The following is a 21,745-nucleotide window of genomic DNA, read 5'->3' as shown; positions in this document are numbered from 1 at the left end:
CATCTCTCTCAACAACTCGTCAAGTACTTCAAGACAGTAATCATATCCCAATCCTGCCTGTTCTTCCCCAAGTATTCTTTGCTCCAAGATAAATATTACTAGTTCCTCCAACTGATGTTTTTATGTCATGAACTCTAGACCTTCAAATATACTAGTTATTACTCAAGAAAACCTTCCTTGAAGTAACGAGTCTTGGAATTGAATCATTCAAACAGAGAATATCATTATTTTCAGAGAGATTTTGCAGGGTAAGGGGAGTCAAGCCTGAGTCAGGGTATAGGGTTTCATCAATGATGATCACCAATTACCATCAACATTGTTATCATCTCATTCTTTTCATCTTGTTTGATGGAATTCAGATAATGATTCTGAGACAAGGTGCTACCCTGTGGACTTTTGCACAGGCAGATTAAAAAAAAAATCTTGGTGGGGGCAGCTAGATGGCAAAATGGACAGAGCACTGGCCTTGAAGTCAGGAAAACCTGAATTCAAATAAATCTCAAATACTTAGCATTTACTAGCTTTGTGACCCTGGACAAGTCACTTAACCACAACTACCTTGACCAAAAAAAAAGCACTTTTTGTTGTTTGTGTAAAAGTACAGTAATAGGATGTCAATTCATGCCCTGTAAGATTTCTGAAAACACTCTCAGTACAATCTCAGTAACATACAAGACTACAGGGATGATGACATCTTATCCTCTTCACATATTATATTGACCACTTCTGCTAGATTTCTAATTTTGATTGTTTATGTGTTTTATGTAGCTTGGAGATCATGAGTTTCCAGCATGTCAGCAGCTACTAAAAATACTTTTCTTATACCCACAAGACAATTGAAAATGAATGCTGCAAAACTACAAAGAACAAATTTGGCCCAAAAGAAGAGAAATAAAAAGAAATTTCCCTTCACATTACTAGTTCCTCTAATTGATGTTTGGTCATGAACTCTAGACTTTCAATATGCTAGTTATTATTCAGGAAAGACTTCTTTCAGAGGTGCTGCACCTCTGAAATATTGTACATACATTCATTTTTTTTAATGTGCCGATAAGTTTTGCCAAATGTTTTTATCTTCTTTAAAAAAAATTCTTTGTTTATAATATGTAGCTTTCTGGAAAGGAAACGGAAGCATACAAGAGGAAATCCACATGATACAAAACAAAGGTGATGTCAATAAAAACCTATTTTAGAAACCATCATTCTTAAAATTTTATGAATCAACACTATACACTTCAACAACAATGCTGTATGAAGATGTATTCTGATGGAAGTGGAAATCTTCAACATAAAGAAGATCCAACTCACTTCCAGTTGATCAATGATGGACAGAAATAACTATACCCAGAGAAGGAACACTGGGAAGCGAATGTAAATTGTTAGCACTACTGTCTATCTACCCAGGTTACTTATACCTTCGGAAGCTAATAATTAATGTGCAACAAGAAAATGGTATTTACACACATATATTGTATCTAGGTTATATTGTAACACATGTAAAATGTATGGGATTACTTGCCATCGGGGGGAGGGAGTGGAGGGAGGGAGGGGATAATTTGGAAAAATGAATAAAAAAATAAAAATAAAAAAAATTTTATGAATCAATATACTGCCTGGAAGATTGGTCTGATATGCTGGTATACATCCAGCATAGTTTATTGGTTTGAGGACAGTATTTGTAGCTAGGGGATTTAACATCTGTCCATCCATAAAAGGTCCATAAAAGCTTCTGATGTATAATCCTAGCTACCAGGTTATGTCTCTCTAGGTATTTGGCACATAAAAATGTTCCCAGCCTGCAAAGAAGTGTTGCATAGTTAAAAGCAATTTCAACAAATGTATATTTAGTGCTATAAAATTTGCAAAGCATTTTATACACATTATTTGCTTGAGCCTCACAACAAGCTTCAAGATGGATACCAGGAGAAGCTAGGAGGCCTAGTGAATAGAGCACCAGCCCTGGTGTCAGGAGAACCTGAGTTCAAATGCTTACTAGCTATATGATCTTGGACAAGTCATTTAATCCCGATTGCCTTACAAAAACAAAAACAAACCAAAAAAAGGATGCTGTAGGTATTGTTCCCTTAGGGCATAAATGATGTCCAAGGTCATATTACAAGTGTGCCAGAAGAGATACTCATACCTAGGTTTCTCCTGACTGCCTGAATAATGCTCTTTCCACAAGGTTGCTTTGGACCACGGTGGCTTTTCCCTGCTAGAGATCTTCCAGCATCTTATAAGAAAGGATTCTTGTTTGAGTAGAATTTGGGATAGGTGGTCTCTGACATTCCATCTAATTCTAAAATTATGAGATTCAAGTCACTTTTCCTTTCTGAATCTCAGTTTCATCATCTGTAAAATGGATGGGTAAACCAGATGATTTCAAGTCTCTGACTTTCTGGAATTATCTTCCACAACCTTATTTAACAGAAAATGAAACTGAGTCCCAAAGAGGGGGAGTTTATTAAGATCATCGTCTCCTCCCTGTTCTACCCTCATTGGAGGGTAGACAGAGGAGTGAGCGTCAGTGTGTACTTAAAGACAGATGGGATGACATGAAGTTACCAGACACCACCCGACATGCAAAACAAACCAGGAGAAATCTGATCCTAGATCATCACCAGGTGGAACCCACATCCTGAGCCCTTGCCACTCACGCGCATTCTTTGTCTCAGGGAAGCTCAGAAGGTGGGGTCCTGGCAGGGTTCTGGAATAGCTGGGCAGGGATGGGAGTGAGAGGAGGAAGTCCTAGGAAACCTGACTTAGAATTCCCTGAGACAGTGGGAAAGAGGTGCTTCCCAGAACTAAGACCAGAGGAGTTAGGGCAAAGGAATTCAATTCAATCTGATCCAATAAGCATTTATTAAGCACTAATATCCATATAAACTCCGACCATTGTACTAAGCACTCACCTACAAAGACAAAACCATTTCCCCCCAAGAATTCTGATTGTGGTCAGTGTGTCTCTATAGTTCTCCTTTCAGAATCCCTCCTACCCAAAAAGCCTATTGCCTGGCTTCCCAAGTATCCAAGGTCCTCTACAAGATGGTACCACTCACAGGTCCAGTCATCTCTCCAATCTTTTCTTTCTATGTACTACAGCTTCCAGCCAAACAGGATGATTCTGTGCCCACATGAGCATATTCCAATATCCAGGCTCCTACTTTCTGTTTTATAGACCCAGAAATATGTCTTTCTTCCCTCTTCACCTATGGAATTCCTACCTGTTTGTTTGTTTGTTTGCTTTTGTTTTTGTTTTGCTGAGGCAATTGGGGTTAAGTGACTTGCCCAGGGTCACACAGCTAGGAAGGCCACATTCGAATTCAGGTCCTCCTGACTTCAGGGCTGGTGCTCTATCCTTTGCACCTCCTACCTGTTCTTTAAAGCTCAGCTACTCCAAGCAGCTTTCCCTGATTCTCATAAACAATGGCTTTTTCTTTGTGTCTTCCTCCCCCATTCCCAACTCAGTCCAGTGTTCTGCATATAGTAATAAATATTTGTTGAATTAGTGAATAGACCTACTGGCATAAGGGACCTCAAAAGAGAAGAGCTGGTAGGGATCACTAAGAACATAGATTTAGAGCTAGAAGGGACTTTAGAGGACATTGTGTCCAATCTTCATTCAACAGATGAGGAAACTGAGGTATAAAGAGTGGCTTGCAGGGACAACTAGATGGTAGCTCTGACCCTAAAATCATGAGGACCTGAGCTTAAATCCATCCACAGACACTTAATATTTTCTAGCTATGTGACTCTGGGCAAATCATACTTCCTCCCCCACCCTTTTTTTCTCTTTTCTTTTCTTTTTTTCTTTTTTTTTTTTTGGTGAGGTCATTGGGGTTAAATGACTTGCTCAGAGTCACACAGCTACTAAAATGTCTAAGATACCACTTAACCCAAGTTTCCCTGACTCTAACTCCAGAATTTTCTCCATTATTCCCTGCTGCCTCCTTTTGTCTTTTTCATTTTACAAGTATTACTCTTATTCAGTCATTTAAACCATGTCTGACTCTTTGTGGTGACCCCATTTGGGGTTTTCTTGGCAAAGACACTGGAGTGGTTTGCCATTTTCTTCTCCAGCCCATTTTAGAGATGAAGAAACTGAGACAAACAGGGTTAAGTGACTTACCCAGGGTCATACAATTAGGAAGTGTCTAAGAAGGACTTGAACCCAGATTTTCCTGAGTGCAGAGCTCTATCTCTCCTATTTCATTTTTTTAAGAATGAAGAAATGAATTAAGCATTTATTAGGCACCTACCATGTGCCAGGCTGTGCTAGATGCTTTACAAATATTATTCACTTGATCTTACTATAACCCTGTGAGATAGGCAGTGCTATTACTATGCTCATTATACAATTATAAATAGGGTTAAGTGACTTTCCCAGAGCTATATTTAGAGGTATCTGACATCAGATTTGAACTTAGGTTTTCCTGATTACAGACCTAGTACCCTATATGCTGTACCCCTTAGCTTCCTTAAAAGATCTTTATCTTTAAGCACATAATGAATTTTAATAGGTAACTTTCAAAGTTGTCCTTCTTTTTTGTGGTCCCTTCTGGCTTTCCTTCTATAAGAGATCTTTTCCAGTCCCTTCAGGTGCTACTTTCGGAAATTACCTTCCCTCTACTCTATTTGAGTCTTCAATGTACCTATCTATTTACATGCTGTCTTTCCTATTAGAATATGGAATGCTTAAAATTAAAAAAAAAAAAAAAAGAATATGGAATGCAAGTTTCCTGAGGAAATAAAAAAAAAAAAAAAAAACTCTTTGCATCATCAATCAGCATATAACATAGTCTAGGACATATGCTCTATGTTAGCTATTTGACTACTGTTTTCTGCTCTGCATTAAAAGTTGACAAATTACAATCTTGCCAAGATCATGCCAGTGGCAGATTCAAGACAAGATGTACTGATGCATTTTACATTGTAAGCTGTCTTCAAATTTGACTTCTGGGAGGGGTCCCTCTCACTAGTAATGACTTAGAAACTCCAAAAGGACAGATCAGTGAGAATCCTATTGCTCTATCACTATATACAGTGAGTGACCTAAGCAGGAACGGAGATTTCAAGGCATGAGGTAGACTTTGCTATTATGTCATTGGTCCAACCCAAAGTGTCCTAGCATCACCATGTTCTGTGGTCCTTTTGATTGCTTATCATCTCAGGCCACATCCTCTGGGAACTCCTCCAAGAATGCCTCACTTATTTCATTACTCCCTAAATGATCCATCTTTACTTTGTAAGGGGGAGGAGAACTTCTATATACCTCCCTCATCTCAAGTAATGACATCAATGCAAAGACATTTGAGGTTTCAAATGTATGAACAGGACATTTTATACCTTGTGATCTCTTTATGAGGTCTGAATCTCTTTGATTGATTCATGGAAGAGGCAGTTGATTGTCCCACAGAGAATATGACACCTTCTTTGAAGATAGTATGGTGTGGTCTAGGGGAAGGTACTCTGAGTCTGTCCACACCATGCTCCCCCAGTCCTCCCTTTGGCATGTAGTAGCTATGTGACATTGGTTAAATCAATTCATCTGTAAAAGGAGAGGTTTGGATTCTAAGGACCTTTATAACATTCTGTGACTGTCTCCATTTCTTCTCTGTACTCTCCCATTCAGTCCCAGTTCCTACCTCTTGGAACATACACATGTAACCTGGTATTTGGGAATATTCCTATGTATCTCTTCATGAATAAGGAAAAGGAAAACTGTTAATTGTGGAATTTCAAGTCCAGAGAGATAGCATTCTTTCTCCATCTGGACAGAAACTTGGAACAATCATGAACTAAGTTGGTTGCTTTGAGAGTTTTTGGCTAGCTCCAAATTTGAGACAGCCTCCCGTCTTTTTCCAGACTTCAAATCCCCAAATTCATGATGAAGTTTTGAGCTTTTTTCTCTACCTATAAGAGATCAGTTTGAACATCCCAAACTACTTGGTTACACATACTTATTGGTGTGCTGTATATTTTTCCCATTAGGTCATTAACTTTTAGAAGTCAGGGACTATATCCCAGGGTGTGGATCAGGATCTGACACATGGGGAACACTTGCTAAACACCCAAATGGTTTGCTGATATCATCAATTCAGAGGTTCCTTCCAATGACAAAGATTATAATTATCTATGCCTTAATATGACTCTTGCCTATGATTTCCCATAAACATACCACAGGAAATCAAATTAATCAACCCAATGGGCTAGAAGCCTTCTTCTATTTCTCCTTATATTTCAAAAGTACTAATGAAACACAAGCTATGCGCTTGTCATCCCTGCCCTTGACATATGACCAGCCCATCTTGGAAAGATTTTAATATTCATTGAATTGTTTTGTGATTTTAAAATTCACACTAAGATTTTAATGGCTGATGATAGATTAATGTAGCCTTAAATGTTTTGACTCAAAACAGGAAATAGTGGTGGAATTCTAGGCACCATGATAGGTCATTTGAGTAAGATTTTGGATTAGAGAAAGATTTTCCATATAGCAGGCAGGCAACCAGCTACTCTCCCTATGCTCTGGGTCCTTCTGATTAGCTCTTGAACTCACTAGGCACCTCAGGTAGATTGAGGCAATCCCTATCTCTCTCAAATGTAAGCAGAAGAAAGACTTACATTGCCTTCATCATCCACCACCTGTATTTGCCCAGAATCACAGAGCTTCACCACTGCGCCAATGGGAACATCAAACTCCTGCCCTGTTTTAAGGTCCATCCAGACATAGTCACCCTGCAAGAGAAAAATATCCTGTCAGTACTCAATCCAACAAACATTTTTTAATAAATAGTATTTTATTTTTCTAATTTCATATAAAGACAATTTTAACATATATTTTTAAAATTTTGAGTTGCAAATATTCCTTCCTCTCCCTAAAATGATAAACAATTTGATATAGGTTTTATATATATACACAAACATATTTCCAAATTAGATACAAACAAACAATTTAAACACCTATTATGCACATGGTCTAGTGCTCTACCCAAAGGTGAAAGGTGACAATGAAGGACTGGGAGGAAGAGGAGGTCAGGAATCAGGTAAGTTGTCATGAAGAAAATGGTACTCGAGTTGGGTCTAATGGGGGAGAATATAAACTAAATTTAAACTGTTACACCACCTTCAGGAAGCTTTCCTTGAAGGAGCAAACATAACTCTTTCATCTGCTCATTGACAACTCATCTTCATAGTTTAATTGATTATGGGGATGAAGTAAAAATCGGACCATCACATCCAATCACACATATTTCCTTAGTACTTTAGGTCTTATGGATCACTTTACTCAAAATCACCCTCTGAGATAGATCAGTGCATCAATCTTCATTTTCTGCCTTATCCAGGTCCATGATTTCACTGGCCTTGGAAACTTCCAAGGTGAAAATTCTTTCCACCAATGCAAATCAACAATTGGTTTGTGACTTCCAGTTTCAGTAGTTCCTTGGGGAGGACTGAGAGGCTAAGTTACTTGTCCAGGGTCACAAGTTCATTCACTCTATGTCAGAGAAATGACTTAAACCTAAGATTCTTGACTCTGAAATTAGCCCTTTCTTCATTATATGCTCCTTATTCCCCTTATATATGGAAAGGAGAGGGATTGAGAGAGGATAGGTTTTGCCAAAGGTAACTAGTAAATACCTGACCCCCAAGCCTCCATTATCCTGTCTTTATTATGTATACATTTTCTATCTACTCACATGAATGTATATATGTATGTATGTATGTATATAATATATACACACATGCATATATATACATATATATATGCATTGTGTATGTATATAGTTTTCTCTAATAAAACATAAGCTCCTTGAGGACAGAAATAGTTTAGTGTCAGAGTTAAAATTTGAATCCCGACTTTCCTTTTCTAAATCTAACATTCTTTCCTTTACCCTACAATGCCTCTCTAACTACCTCTTCTGGGTCCATAAGGAATAGAGCATTCCAAATTTGGCAACGTGAGTATAGAGCAATATAATCTTTCATTATTACCAGACAAATTTCACAGACATGCTCAGGACTGTGGATTCTAGACCCTGGGACATCCAGGAATCCTTCCTGAATCTGGTGGGCCACCATGCTCCCATGGTCCAGATCTCCTGGCCCCTCCCTGACTCAAGAAGCTTATATTTGGGGAATGGGAGAAGATTCAAAAAAGTACATTCGAAGAGGAAGGAAACATTAACAACCAGATAAATCAAATAAAGTATGGCTGGACACGTTATTTTCTTGTCTGTGCTTGATGGACACTCTGTACCAAATCCTGTCTATCTAGTCCAGAATTATTAGCATCCTTTTGTGGTCCTGGATTCCTTGGCTATATAATGTGGCCCATGGATTTCTTCTCAGAATAGCAGTTTTAAATACATGAAATAAAATTACAAAGGAAACCAAAGGTTGGTAGGGGGAAAAAAAAACACCAAAAAACTTAGGATCGTGGACCTCCTGAAATTTAGTGACCATAGGCTAATATGTTAAACCTCTCAGAGATCCAGATTAGGAACATCCAATCTAGTCCAACTTGTATCTACATAGGAATTCCCTTTAAAACATCCTCAGAAGGTGTATACAGATCTCCACTTGAATATCTCTAGTGATGGGGATCTCACCATCTTCTTGAGCAGAACTATAATTAAGAATAAAGTATATTCTTATCAAAATTGTTACAAACATTGAATTAGGGAATACTGAACCATTGCCTCTAAGGGAAATACAGTCTCTAGTCACAACATTTCCTTTAGCATTTTCCAGGGCAGCTTCACATATGGAGCAGCAAATTTCCTCTTCCTTTTTTTTTTTCCTGGAACTACTATATTGTTGATCATTCATGTTGAACTCATGGCCAACAGTACTAAAAACTCATGCCTAAATGAAGCTGAATGAAGCTTACATAATGCACATCACAGCATTCTTGTACTTAGAAACACTGGATAGTATTTCAGCACTGTACTTCGGGATTATTTTAAACATCAAAATCATCAAGAAAAAGTCCTATCAATTTTTTTTTTCTTAGCGTGGCACTACATAGATCATGGGAAAAAAACTTGTTTATAGTGTGAAAACTGAAACAAGAAAGCAGAGCTTCTCTTTGATGGATTCCAGGTGGGAAAGTATATTTTGGTGGATACGGATTTTTTGTTGCTTTGCACACAAAAGCACGTCAATTATTGGTTAAGAATTCCAAATCAAATTTAGCAAGTAGTCAAATTCTCAAGAATAATGATCATCAATTGTATTTTCACTTAGGATAAACCAGTTTTGAGGAGTTAAGTAGCAATGGTGAATGGTTGATGGTGAATACAAACCTCTATACCTTCAGATACAAAAGGAGAAGGTAGGACCTAGCCAAAAGAATTCATGGCTTTAGGACTTTGGGAGGAGGGTCTAAGGCAGAGAATCTGGTAGCCAAGGCTAGGGGCAGAGAAAGCAACTAAAGCAAAGTCCCTGAAGTGGCCCATTCCACTTTGGACAGCAGAGTGTTGATGTTTTTCCTTAAATTTACCCTGAATCCATGTCACCCATTTGCTACCAGTTATCAAAAAGACTAAATCAAGCCCTTCTCACATACTTAAATATCTGAAGTCATCGATCCTGATCTTCCTTATTTTTTTTCTTCTTTAGGCTAACATCCCCACTAAAATAAACTGAGTCTTCTATGGTGTAATTATGGCATCCAAAAAGAATGTCAGAGCTGAAAGGGACATTTCAGACCATCTGGTAACCAGACTTATAATTTTATAAATGAAGAAACTCAAGCATAAAGTGGGGAAAATGGCTCATCCAAAGTCACACACTGATTAAGTAACAAAGGCAAAATTAGAATTTGAATCTCCTGTTTCCCAAGTCTGGATCTGTTCATTTACCATATTGGTTCTACTTAGAGAGTGAGACAGAGATTTGTGACATTTAGGTTCAAATCCTGTCCATGTGATCTTGGGCAAGTCAAATAGTTTCTTAAATCCCAATTTTCTCATCTGCAAGTGGAAATAATACTTGCATTACCTTCTCCCTTTGCTTTTCAGATGTATTTGCTCAGCTCTTAATCTCTTCTGCCCTTCTGACTCTCAATTCCAATTGCTTATTAGACATGTCAAGTTGGATGCCCCATAAATATCTTAAACTCAACATTTTCAAAAATGAATTCATTTTCTCCCCCTGTCCCCAACCCTTCCAAATTTCTCTATTACTGTAACTGATCCAGTCACCTAGGCTCACAACTTCTCATTCTCTCTAGTTCCCCATCTAGCCCCCCATCTAAGTCTTGTTTCCAATCTCCCAAGAGATGACCCCATCTCTCCTCTGACACTGCTGCCACCCTTCTTACTTCAAAGCCAGACTCTTGCCATAACCTGCTGGTGAGTCCTCCTACCTCAAGTCTCCTCTCACTACAGTACACCCTCCACTCTGCTCCTTCCTAAAGTGTCTGATTATATCCACTGTCTCCATTTTTATCAATTCTAGTGGCCTCTTATTGCCTCCAAGATTACATATAAAATCATCTGTTTGTTTGACTTTTAAAAGCTGGCTCTTTCCTCCTTTTTTAGTCTTTCTACACTACACATCTCCCTTCCTATCCAATATATATTTTGTGATCCAGAGTCATTGATCCTCTTCTTATTCCTTTCACATGACACTCCAACACTCCAACTCTTGAGTATATTCTGAGTATTTTCCGAGTCTGCTCCTCATGTCCTCATCTCTGCCTCCTGGCTTTCTTGGATTTTAAGCCTCCATAAAGTTCCACTTTCTGCAAGAGGCCCTTTTGGATCCCTTTCAATGCTAGTGTCTTCCCTCTGAAATTATCTTGTGTGAAATTGTTTACATATAAATTCTTTCATCTTCTCTCCCTAATCTTGTCTGCATTAGTTTTGTTAGTACAAAAACTTTTAAACTTAATATAATCAAAATTATCTATGTTGTGATCAATAATGATCTCTAGTTCTTTGGTCACAAATTCCTTCCTCTTCCACAAATGTGAGAGGTAAACTATCCTATGTTCTTCTAATGTGTTTATAATATCATTCTTTATGTCTAAATCATGAACCCATTTCAACCTTAAACTTGGTATACAGTGTTAAGTGTGGGTCTATGCCTACTTTCTGCCCTACTAGTTTCCAATTTTCCCAGCAGTTTTGTCAAATAGTGAATTCTTATCCCAAAAGCTGGGGCCTTTAGGTTTGTCAAATACTAGATTGCTATAGTCATTGGCTATTTTGTCTTGTGAACCTAACCTATTCCACTGATCAACTTCTCTATTTCTTAGCCAGTATCAAATAGTTTTGATGACCACTGCTTTAGATCTGTACAGCTAAGCCACCTTCATTTGTTTTTCTCTTCATTAATTCCTTTAAAATTCTTGATCTTTTGTTTTTCCAGATGAATTTTGTTGTTATTTTTTCTAGGTTGGTAAAATAGTTTCTTGGAAGTCTGATTGGTATATCAATAGAGTAGTTTACGGAATATTGTCATCATTATCATATTCACTCGACCTATCCAAGAGCACTTAATATTTTTCCAATTGCTTAGATCTGACTTTATTTGTGTGGAAAGTGTTTTATAGTTTTGCTCATATAGTTCCTCATTTTCCCTTGGTAGAGAGATTACCAAATATTTCATACTATATTCAGTTATTTTAAATGGAATTTCTCTTTGCATCTCTTGCTGTTGGATTTTGTTAATGATATATAAAAATTCTGATGATTTATTTGGATTTATTTTGTATCCTGCAACTTTGCTAAAATTGTGGATTATTTCTAATAGTTTTTAGTTGATTCTCTAGGGTTCTCTAAGTATACCATCATATTATCTGTAAAGAATGATAATTTGGTTTCTTCATTGCCTACTCTAATTCCTTTAATATCTTTTTCTTCGCTTATTGTCAAAGCTAGCATTTCTAATACAATATTGAATAGTAATGGTGATAATGGGCAACCTTTACCCCTGATCTTATTGGGAATGGCTCCAGTTTATCCCCATTACATATGATGTTTGCTGATGGTTTTAAATAGATGCTACTGACTGTTTTAAGGAAAAGTTCATTTATTCCTATACTCTGTAGGTCAAAAAAGGAGAAGATATACACCTTTAGATTTGAATAAAATTAAAGATTTGAAAAAAGGTTGTACCCTTTATAGGGCTACATAAGGGTGAGAGAAGACCTAAAACCCCATGTCCAAAATGCAACAGAGGACTCCACTGGGCATCAGAGTGTAGACTAATTCAGGGAAATGGGATGAGGGGCCCAAGTCCAGGGCTCCAGGCAAAAAAGACTTGGGGCATGGTGGCAGCTGAGGTTACACCCAAAGAGCCTTTAGAAGGTCAGGACTCTGATTTGATCAACCAGCAGAAAAGCAATCACATGGCAGAAAGGGATTACCTGATAAATCAGCCAAAAGGCAATCAGATTGCAAAAATGGATTACACCTGGGGAGAATACAGGCCTTTTAAACCAACAGGGCTGTGTCCAGTGCAAACAACTCCAATGTAATTGCCAGATTATGAGAAGAGATTTAGAAAGTGGTAAATAGAAGGAAATTATATAGGTTAACTGCCTGGGAGAGAGAGTTTGCTTGTATTTTCTCAGATGGAGAAGGAATCAGATGGGTGCCAAGGAGTCGTATTCGCTTTGTCCATCGGAGAGAGACAGAAAAAGAGAAAGACCTCAAAACAAAGGAGAAAATCTAGGAAACATCTGACACTGAAAGAGCATGGCTAATAAGAAGACTGTTAAAGAACTTTAAAACAAGCAGGAATCATTGGATTTCCTAACACAAGATGAGACTAAAGGACAATGGACTTATGGACATTTATAAATTCTCAATTTATGATTATTTGATCATGTTATTTGTTACATACTTCTAGTATGTACTATGTTACTATGTTACTATGTGTTTATGTAATCTATGTAATTATGTGTAATGCCTCCCATATTGATGGACTTATGTTTCAAGGTCATGACCACCCTATGTTCTAAATCAAAAGAAAGGGAGAGATGTTAGGTTCTTACTAAGTGCTAATGAGATAATGAGATATTAGGTTCTTACTAAGTGCTAAGTCGGTACTTAACAATTCTCTAGTTCCAGCCTTTACCAAATCGCCAGGTGATGTGGAGAGACCCAGAAAGTAACTTAGAGACCATTTAGTCTAATTCACACATTTTACATATGGGGAAACTGAGACTCAGAGTAATTAAGTGATTTGTCACAGCATCACAGGATCATAACTGAGAGAAAGGGAAAACAACTCTGTTGCTTTACAGATGAGGAAACTGGGCCCAAATAGCTCAGGAGCCTTGTCCAAAGACATACAAGTAATACGCAGCAAAGCTGGAATTTTAAGTCTGAATCCAGAACAGAGCTCTTTCTCCTGTGCCACATGATATGCTGAGGTCTTCCCCAGTTGGAACATTCGGTTATTCTGTGACTTGCCCATGTTAGTTCCTAGTAAGCAGCAGGGGCAGAATTTGAATTCAGGTCACTTCTAACTCCAGTACTTTTCCCCCTTGCTTCTATATCCTGTTCTAAGCAATGCACCTAAGACCTTCCGGAGTCTCTAGAGTCTCAATGAGGTCTGAATGAAAGGCAGTCCTCATGCCCAAACCTCTGAAAGCCAATCAATTATTATAGGCTGTAAGTCTCCCACCTTCTTGATTCAGTCAGTTGATTAATAGCTTGTTCTATTTCTTTTTCCAAAATGGGACTATTTAAGTAATTTATTTCCTCTTCTGTTAATCTGGCAGATAGGTATTCTTCCATTTCACTTAGGTTGTCAAATTTATTGGCATAAAGTTGGGTAAAGTAACTCCTAATAATTTCTCTAATTTCCTCTTCATTAATGGATAGTTTTCCCTTTTCATTTTTAAGACTAACAATTTCATTTTCTGCTTTCCTTTTTCTAATCAAATTAACTAAAGGTTTATCTATTTTGTTGGGTTTTTCATAAAATCAACTCAGTTTAATTTATTAATTAAAATTTTTTTAAGTTTCAATTTTATTGATCTCAATTTTTATTTTTAGACTTTCAAGTTTGATATTTGATTGGGGAGTTTTAATTTGTTCTTTTTCTAGCTTTTTCAGTTGTAAGCCCAATTCATCTTTCTCTATCTTATGCAAGTAAGAATCTAGAGATATAAAATTTCCTCTTATTACCACTTTGGCTGCAACCCACAAATGTTGGTATGATGTCTCATTATTGTCATTCTCTTGGATGAAATTATTGATTGTGTCTATGATTTGCTGTTTCACCCATTCATTCTTTAGGATGAGATTATTTAGTTTCCAATTACTTTTTGGTCTATTTTCCCCTGACCTTTTATTGAGTGTAATGTTTATTGCATTGTTATCTGGAAAAAAAAATGTATTTACTATTTATGCCTTTCTGCATTTAATTTGAGGTCTTTATGTCCTATTATGGTCAAATTTTGTATAGGTTCCATGAACTGCCAAAAAGAAAGTACTCCTTTCTGTCTCCATTCAATTTTTTCCAAAGATCTATTTTACCTAGCTTTTCTGGTATTCTATTTACGTCTTTAACTTCTTTCTTATTTATTTTGTGATTTTCTTTATCTAGTTCTGAAAGAGCAAGGTTGAGATCTTCCACTATTATAGTTTTGCTATCTATTTCTTCTTGCAACTCTCTTAACTTCTCCTTTAGGAATTTAGATGCTACATCACTTGGTGCATACCTGTGTGATCTTGAAGATGTTACTTAACTTCTGTTTTCTCATCTGTGTGATAAGAGCATTGGATTCGACTTCTAAGGCATCTTCCAGTGCTAAATCTAAGATCTTATAAATCAGGGGTTCTTAGCTTGGGCTCCATAGATAAATTTTAAGGGAGTCTATGAACTCAGATGGAAAAAACACCAACTTTATTTTCACGAAGCTCTCACTGAAATTGAGCCTTGCCTTCAGTTATGAACATAAAAAATGACATTGATCTAAGATCCCTGAGACATCAGCAGATCATCAAAGTGCTTTAAAATACAAAACCAAGTGAAAACCCCTGATATAATGAACTTTCTGCAAGTAGGTAGAGGAGGTTCACTCATAACCTGATAAGTATTTACACATACTATCATGTGTCCCTACTCATATCTCCAAAACAAAGATAGAAGTTTTCTCCATGAGGGGCAGAGAAGCCACTGCAAGTGACTATTGCCTTCTCTGGAATGGTGGAGGAATTAGAAACTCTTTTAGTATTCATAATTGCCAAGAGATTCAATGATAGCTTCCAGCACACTCCAGACCTGTCCCATAATATGATAGGAAATCCTCCAAAGCAAAGGTATGGGACCAAAAAGTAAGACTAGATAGAAAGACTTAAAAATTATAAAGGCTTTGCAAACTTCAGGTATCATTAGACTCAAATATTATACATAATGATTTTTTTCAGTGGGCATATTAGTGAAAATAATAATAATTATTATTATTATCTTAGGTAACATTTGCTAAACATCTACTATGTGAAAGACACTGTGTTAAACACTTTAAAATACTGCATTTAAACCTCACAACATCTCTGGGAAGTAGGCTAATCCCCATTTCATTGTTAAGGAAACCAAGACAGACTTACCCAGAATCTCATAACTGAAGGCAACATTTGAACTCAATTTCTTGACTCCAAGTCTAACACTTTATCCACATGGTAACTTTGACATTATTTAGCTTCAGTTTCCTTAATTGTATGAGGGAAATAACAAGACCTATACAACCCAACTCAGCAGGTATTTGTAAGGAAAGCACTTTGAAAATCTTAAGAAGCAATAGAAATAGGAGCTATTACTATTAACAATAAAAAGAAGCTTCCATTGTTTCCTAATGCCTTTAGAATAGAAATAATAACAGAAATAGTAAACTTTTCTGTTTGGTATTTAAAGTCCTTTACAAAGCTGATTCCAGTCTAACTTTGCAGATCTGATTACCCAATATTCTTCACTTGCTCAATTCTCCAGCAAAAATGGTCGAATTGCTGTTACTCAAACATAACATTTCATCTCATCTTCTTGTCTTTGAACATGCTTTTTTGCCTGAAACAGGCCAAACACCATCTCTACTTATTAAAATTCCCATTTCCCTTTAAGGATAAAGTCAAATGCTGTCTCCTTCAAAAGACATTTACTACTTTCCCCAATGGTCAGGCGAGCTCACCCTCCTCAAAATTCCTTTGTATTTGGTTTTTAAGCATCATCTATGAACATGTGTGGTGACCTGCAGTAGATGCAGAGATGCAGAAAATATGATCAAACAGAGAAATCTCTCATCTGGACAGGGGTGGGACGAGTGAGAAGAGGGAACAAAGTTCATTTGAAAGCCTTGAGATCCTCAGTCATAGCCACATCAATCCAGCAAATACTCCAAGTCCTGCCCTAAATCCAGGCATCAATTACAAAATAACAACATTTGTTTCTATACAATCCTTTAAATGTTACAAAGTACTTTTTTCCTAACAGTCCTATAAGGAGGGTAATAATGTTATCACCTTCCTGGTTTACAGAGTGTGAAACTGAGGTCCAGAGAAGACGAAATGACTGACCCATAATTACACATTTGGTATAGGACAGTCTCCTGGATCTTTCTATCACTTGTGTCCCTTCAAAAACCCACTCATTGTCCCCGCCCCCAACTCTCGTGCTACTTTTACTGGCCAAAATTTTAAGAGAGCAAAATTATGTGTGTCTAAATATATATACACGTGTAAAACAATTAAAACACACATATATGTACATATGCACACATATAAATACATATATAATCTAATTTAATCCTCACAAAAAGCCTGAGAAGTAGAGGTTATTATTATTTTCATTTTACAAATACTTGCCTAGAATCACAGGTCATTAGATCCAATGTAAGGTATTGCCGGACCCTTCACCCTTCTCCCCCACATCCCCTGAATCCTTCTTCTAATCCTTTCCTCCTCAAATGTTGGTGCTGACAGAGAGACATTCTTTATATCTTCCTTTATTCCTTTCTGCTACAACTTAATTCAGAGTTCTGATAATCCACAAAACTCTTACATTTGGAATCTATTTTCTCCTTTCTTGGAGAGTTTAGAGGAAGCATTCTCATAATCAGTGTAAGCATAGGCAAGATTTCTCTCTGTGCTGAACTTCAGTTTCCTCCTCTGTAAAATGGGCCTGATGAAACGTACTATTCTGCCTATCATACGACCAGACATCTTGCTAATAAGGAATGGAGATTCAAAGAAAGGCAAAAACAAAGTCCCTGCCTTCAGAGAGATGGAAACAGGACTAGACAGCCTTCACTTAGTTCACAGCTTTCTCAAACAGCCCTTCCTCCCCCCTCCCCATCCAGGGGGCAATTGTAGCCCTTAGCAGGAGGCTGCTCACCGGCAAGAAGGCATGGGCCTTCAACACTTGGTTGATGTTTCGAAGGAGAGCCCACTTGCCCTGCTCCTTTTCCAAGCTCTCCATCTCCTCTGGGTCCCCAGCAGCAGCACCAGCCATGCTTTTAGTTTTCCAGGACATCTTGGAGAGCTCTATCCTTCATGCTCTGTCAGTGAGGAAGGACCTGAGCCTGGGACCTCTTTAAGGCATGTGGATTTGCTGCCACAGATCCAGGAACAGGTAAGGGGGCTCTGCTACTGCTGCACCCAGAGCTCCAAAGGATAAGACATCCTTCCGAGGACAGACTCTATGCTAGTCACAGGCAAGAGCCTCTGCTCAGAGTCCTGTAGCTTCCAAGTTTCCCTTTCTCAGCTTGTCAATGGGTGGCGGAAGAACGCTCTCTTACAATCCTCCAGAGAGCCTTAGAGAAGACACAGTTTCTTTACAAAATGGGAGAGAAGGCTTCCTTTTCCCCCAGGACCCATCAAAGGGTAGATTCCCAGTCCAGAAACTCTTCTGGGAAGACACAGAACAAGCCTGGATACTTATTAAACCTCCAGGAGCCAAGTATTCCCCCACAAAGCACATGGCTTTTAATTAACCTAATACCTTCACCTACGGAATTAGTCAAAGGGCAATGGGAACCCTAAACCCGGAGCCATCTGCTTCTTCTTCACTGTGATCACCCACTTCCATGGCAACTGAATTTTAAATAATGCAGAACAAAGTCCCCCCCCCCCAACTCCCCACCAGTTAGATCCTGGTTAGGTTTTAAGGGATGCAGACTGAAAACAGCAATAATTCTCACCCCCAAACATTCACCCACACAGAAGACTGAGGCCTCAGGACTATAGTGTTCTGAGCCTGCTGTCTGCGGCCCTTATCGTCCAACTTCACTTTGTTAAACTTTAAAAGGTATTATCTCTGTAGTAGAGAGAGAAGAATCTTGGGAGCTGTCAGTTAGTGAGCAGAAAGAGAGCTGAGCTGTATAGCCAGATCTGTCACTAATTCATTCGCTGTGTGGACTTGAGCAAACTCACCCCTGTCTGGACCTAATCATCTTTCAGTTTTTGTTTGTTTTCTTTTTTGTTTTGTTTTTCATTTATGTCCTAATCTCCATGACCTCCTTGGCTGTTTTCTTGGCAGAGATACTGGTGTGGTTTGCTATTTCCTTCTCCAGGTGAGGAACCTGAGGCAAACAGGGTGAAGTGACTTGCTCAACTAGTAAGTGACTAGGTCTAGATTTGAATTCAGGTTTTCATGCACTCCAATCATGGTTCTTTATCTTCATGCAAATGTGAGAATTTGACAGATTAAGAAAACTGAGGCAAAAAAAAAAAAAAAAAGTTAAATAATTAGGCCAGAAGCACAGATTCAAATCCCCAATTTTCTGACTTTTGGACTTGTGTGTGCAGATGCAGAGCTGGAAACAATTCCAGAGGCCAGCTAGTACAATCCCTTCATTATAGAGGGAGAAACAGAGGATCTGGAAAAATTAAGTAATTTCCCCAAATTTACAATGGTAGTAATCATCAGGTGGGGAATATGAATTCATCTCTTTAACTCTGGAGTCAGTACTCTGTCCATTGTACCATGCTGCCTGCCTACTTTGTTGGGTTCATCTTTTATCCTGCTACTGCACTAAATTGATTTAGCATTTAAAAAATAATAATCATAGTTAAAACAAACAAACAAACATTAGTGCTAGAAAAGGAACAGAGAAATAGATCTCAGTGTTTACAAAAAAGTTAGTGTTGGATTAACCAATGTCTCAAAAACATTGAGGTATAGAATCCTCCTTCAACAAAATTCTTTGGACATTGTGTGTTCCAGGATTCCTTTAGAGCAATTAGTGTCTAACTTCCCATGTTCTAAGACCCCTCCAATATTAATATTCTGTTTTTTGTGTTCTAACATTATATAGTCCCTTCAGGTTCTGACATTAACTGTTCCAATTACAATATCTGTACCATTCTAGGTGTTCCATACCTGACTTCAGAAAGGTTGGGGGTGGGGGTGGAAAGGATCTGGGGGAGGGGAAGAGACAGGAAACATGCAGCATTAAGTTCCAGTAATGAGGTGTGTTCCGCCAGCCCATGACTGGGCTCAAGAGGAAAGAGGAGCTGAGTTTGCAAAATTTATGACCCAGATCACAGCCCACCCCCATGGCAGCTGAACTGCTCTGTGCCCTGGCTATCCCCCAGAGATAGGAGAAGAAGGGCAGGTGTTATATATTGTATGGCTCAGAGAGTAAGTGCTATGAATCAGCTAAGAGGCTCAGGGTCCTAATCTGCGCCACACAATCCAGAGACAGACTGCCTTATTCAGCCTTATTCTGAGAGCTCTCTGAGGCTTGAAACTATTACAATGCCCCACAAAGGATCCTACATGTCTCCTGTGCATTGTAAAAAGAGGTCAGTTGACTGATTGATAATTATAGACTAATCATAAAGGTAAAATACAAAAGGAAAAGCTTTTGAATTCGCTCAGAGGACCTAAATTCAATTCCTGCTTCTGATACTTTAATTTCCTCTGGTGACATTGGAAGAATTACTTAATTCTCTGGATCTCAATTTCCTTATCTGTAAAATGAGGGGGATTGAAGTAGATGATTTTTGAAGCCTCTTGCAGCTCTTGATCTAGGGTATTAAGTCAACAAATCGATTTCCTTTCCCTTAATTCTGCTGCAGGTTTCCTTCCCTCCTTCCTATAGGATGGTGAGGGGACAGGAGAAAGACTTCAGGAATTTAAAGGGCCATCACAAAGCAGAGACTTTAAACTTATGGCTTGATTCCAGAAGGCAGAACTAGGAACTGGGATCTTGGATGATGAGAATTAATAGCAAGATAACATGGAGGGAAATTAAAGGAGAATTTCAACAGAACTGTCCAAAAGTATGATTATCTGCTTAGGGAGATAGTGAGCTCCCCATTTCTGGATGTTTTCAAGAGGAATCTGAGTGGCTATTTGCCAGGGATATTATAGAGGGTTTTTTTTTTTTTAATTTTTAAAGCTTTTTTATTTTCAAAACATATGCATAGATAATTTTCAACATTCACTCTTCCAGAAATGTCCAACAGGATGATTTCAGAAAGGCCTGGAGAGACTTATATGAACTGATGCTGAGTGAAATGAGCAGGACCAGGAGATCGTTGTATACTTCAACAACATACTATATGATGATCAATTCTGATGGACGAGGCCCTCTTCAACAATGAGATGAACCAAATCAGTTCCAATAGAGCAGTAATGAACTGAACCAGCTACACCCAGCAAAAGAACTCTAGGAGATGATTATGAACCACTACATAGAATTCCAATCCCTCTATTTTTGTCCGCCTGCATTTTTTATTTCCTTCACAGGCTAAATGTACACTATTTCAAAGTCCGATTCTGTTTGTACAGCAAAACAACTGTTTGGACATGTATACATATATTGTATTTAATTTATACTCTAACATATTTAACATATATTGGTCAACCTGTCATCTGGTGCGGGGGGAAGGAGGAGAAAAATTAGAACAAAAGGTTTGGCAATTGTCAATGTTGTAAAATTACCCATGCATATATCTGGTAAATAAAAACTATTAAAATATTAAAAAAATTCACCCTACCAAAACCTTATGTTTCAAATTTTTCCCTCCTCCCCCTCATAGACAGCAAGTAATCCAATGTCAAACATGTACAATTCTTATATACATATTTCCACAGTTATCATGCTGCATAAGAAAAAATCATATCAAAAAGGAAAAAAAAATGAGAAAAAAACAAAATGCAAGAAACAACAATAAAAAGAATAAAAATACTATGCTGTGATCCACACTCAGGCCCCACAGTCCTTTCTCTCGGTGCAGATGGTTCTCTCCATCATGACTATTGGTACTAGCCTGAATCACCTCATTGTTGAAAAGTCCCATGTCCATCAGAATTGTATAATTTTGCTATTCCTATGAACAGTGATCTCCTGGTTCTGCTCACTTCACTCAGCATCAGTTCATGTAGATCTCTCCTCTGAAATCATCCTACTGATCGTTGCTTATAGAACAATAATATTCCATAGCATTCATATACCATAACTTATTCAGCCATTCTCCAACTGATGTGCATCCACTCAGTTTCCAGTTTTTTGCCACTACAAAAAGGACTGCCACAAACATTATTGCACATGTGGGTCCTTTTCCCTTTTTTTTTTTTTTTTTATAATAAGAAGGGATCGTTGAAGAGGTAAAGACTGGAATACATCCAATCAACACTCATTTTTCAGATGAGAAAACAGACTTGGATGTGAAGGGACTTGCCCAAATTCATACCAATAGTAGTTGGCAGAGCCAGTATTGGGCCCCAGATCTGCTGGATTTCAGATCCAAGCCTCTCTCCTGCTGCTGACATCCTTTGC

The 21,745-nt window shown here is 37.9% G+C and overlaps 1 protein-coding gene across 1 annotated transcript in view; it reads right to left on the bottom strand.

The window, feature by feature from the left end:
- Positions 1-17,595, bottom strand: part of MYO7A (myosin VIIA) — a 152,982-nt gene extending 135,387 nt beyond the window's left edge. Inside the window, exons 1-2 of the mRNA XM_074304138.1 lie at positions 17,353-17,595; positions 6,625-6,738 (exon numbers count right to left, since the gene is read on the bottom strand). Of these exons, the coding sequence (XP_074160239.1) occupies positions 6,625-6,738; positions 17,353-17,490 (252 nt within the window). The 5' untranslated portion in view covers positions 17,491-17,595. The remainder of the gene's footprint in view (positions 1-6,624; positions 6,739-17,352) is intronic.
- Between the last annotated feature and the right edge of the window lie 4,150 nt (positions 17,596-21,745).

Source organism: Sminthopsis crassicaudata, chromosome 3 (assembly GCF_048593235.1).
Source record: "Sminthopsis crassicaudata isolate SCR6 chromosome 3, ASM4859323v1, whole genome shotgun sequence".
Lineage (NCBI taxonomy): Eukaryota > Metazoa > Chordata > Mammalia > Dasyuromorphia > Dasyuridae > Sminthopsis > Sminthopsis crassicaudata.
This window is presented reverse-complemented; position numbering and strand designations above follow the sequence as displayed.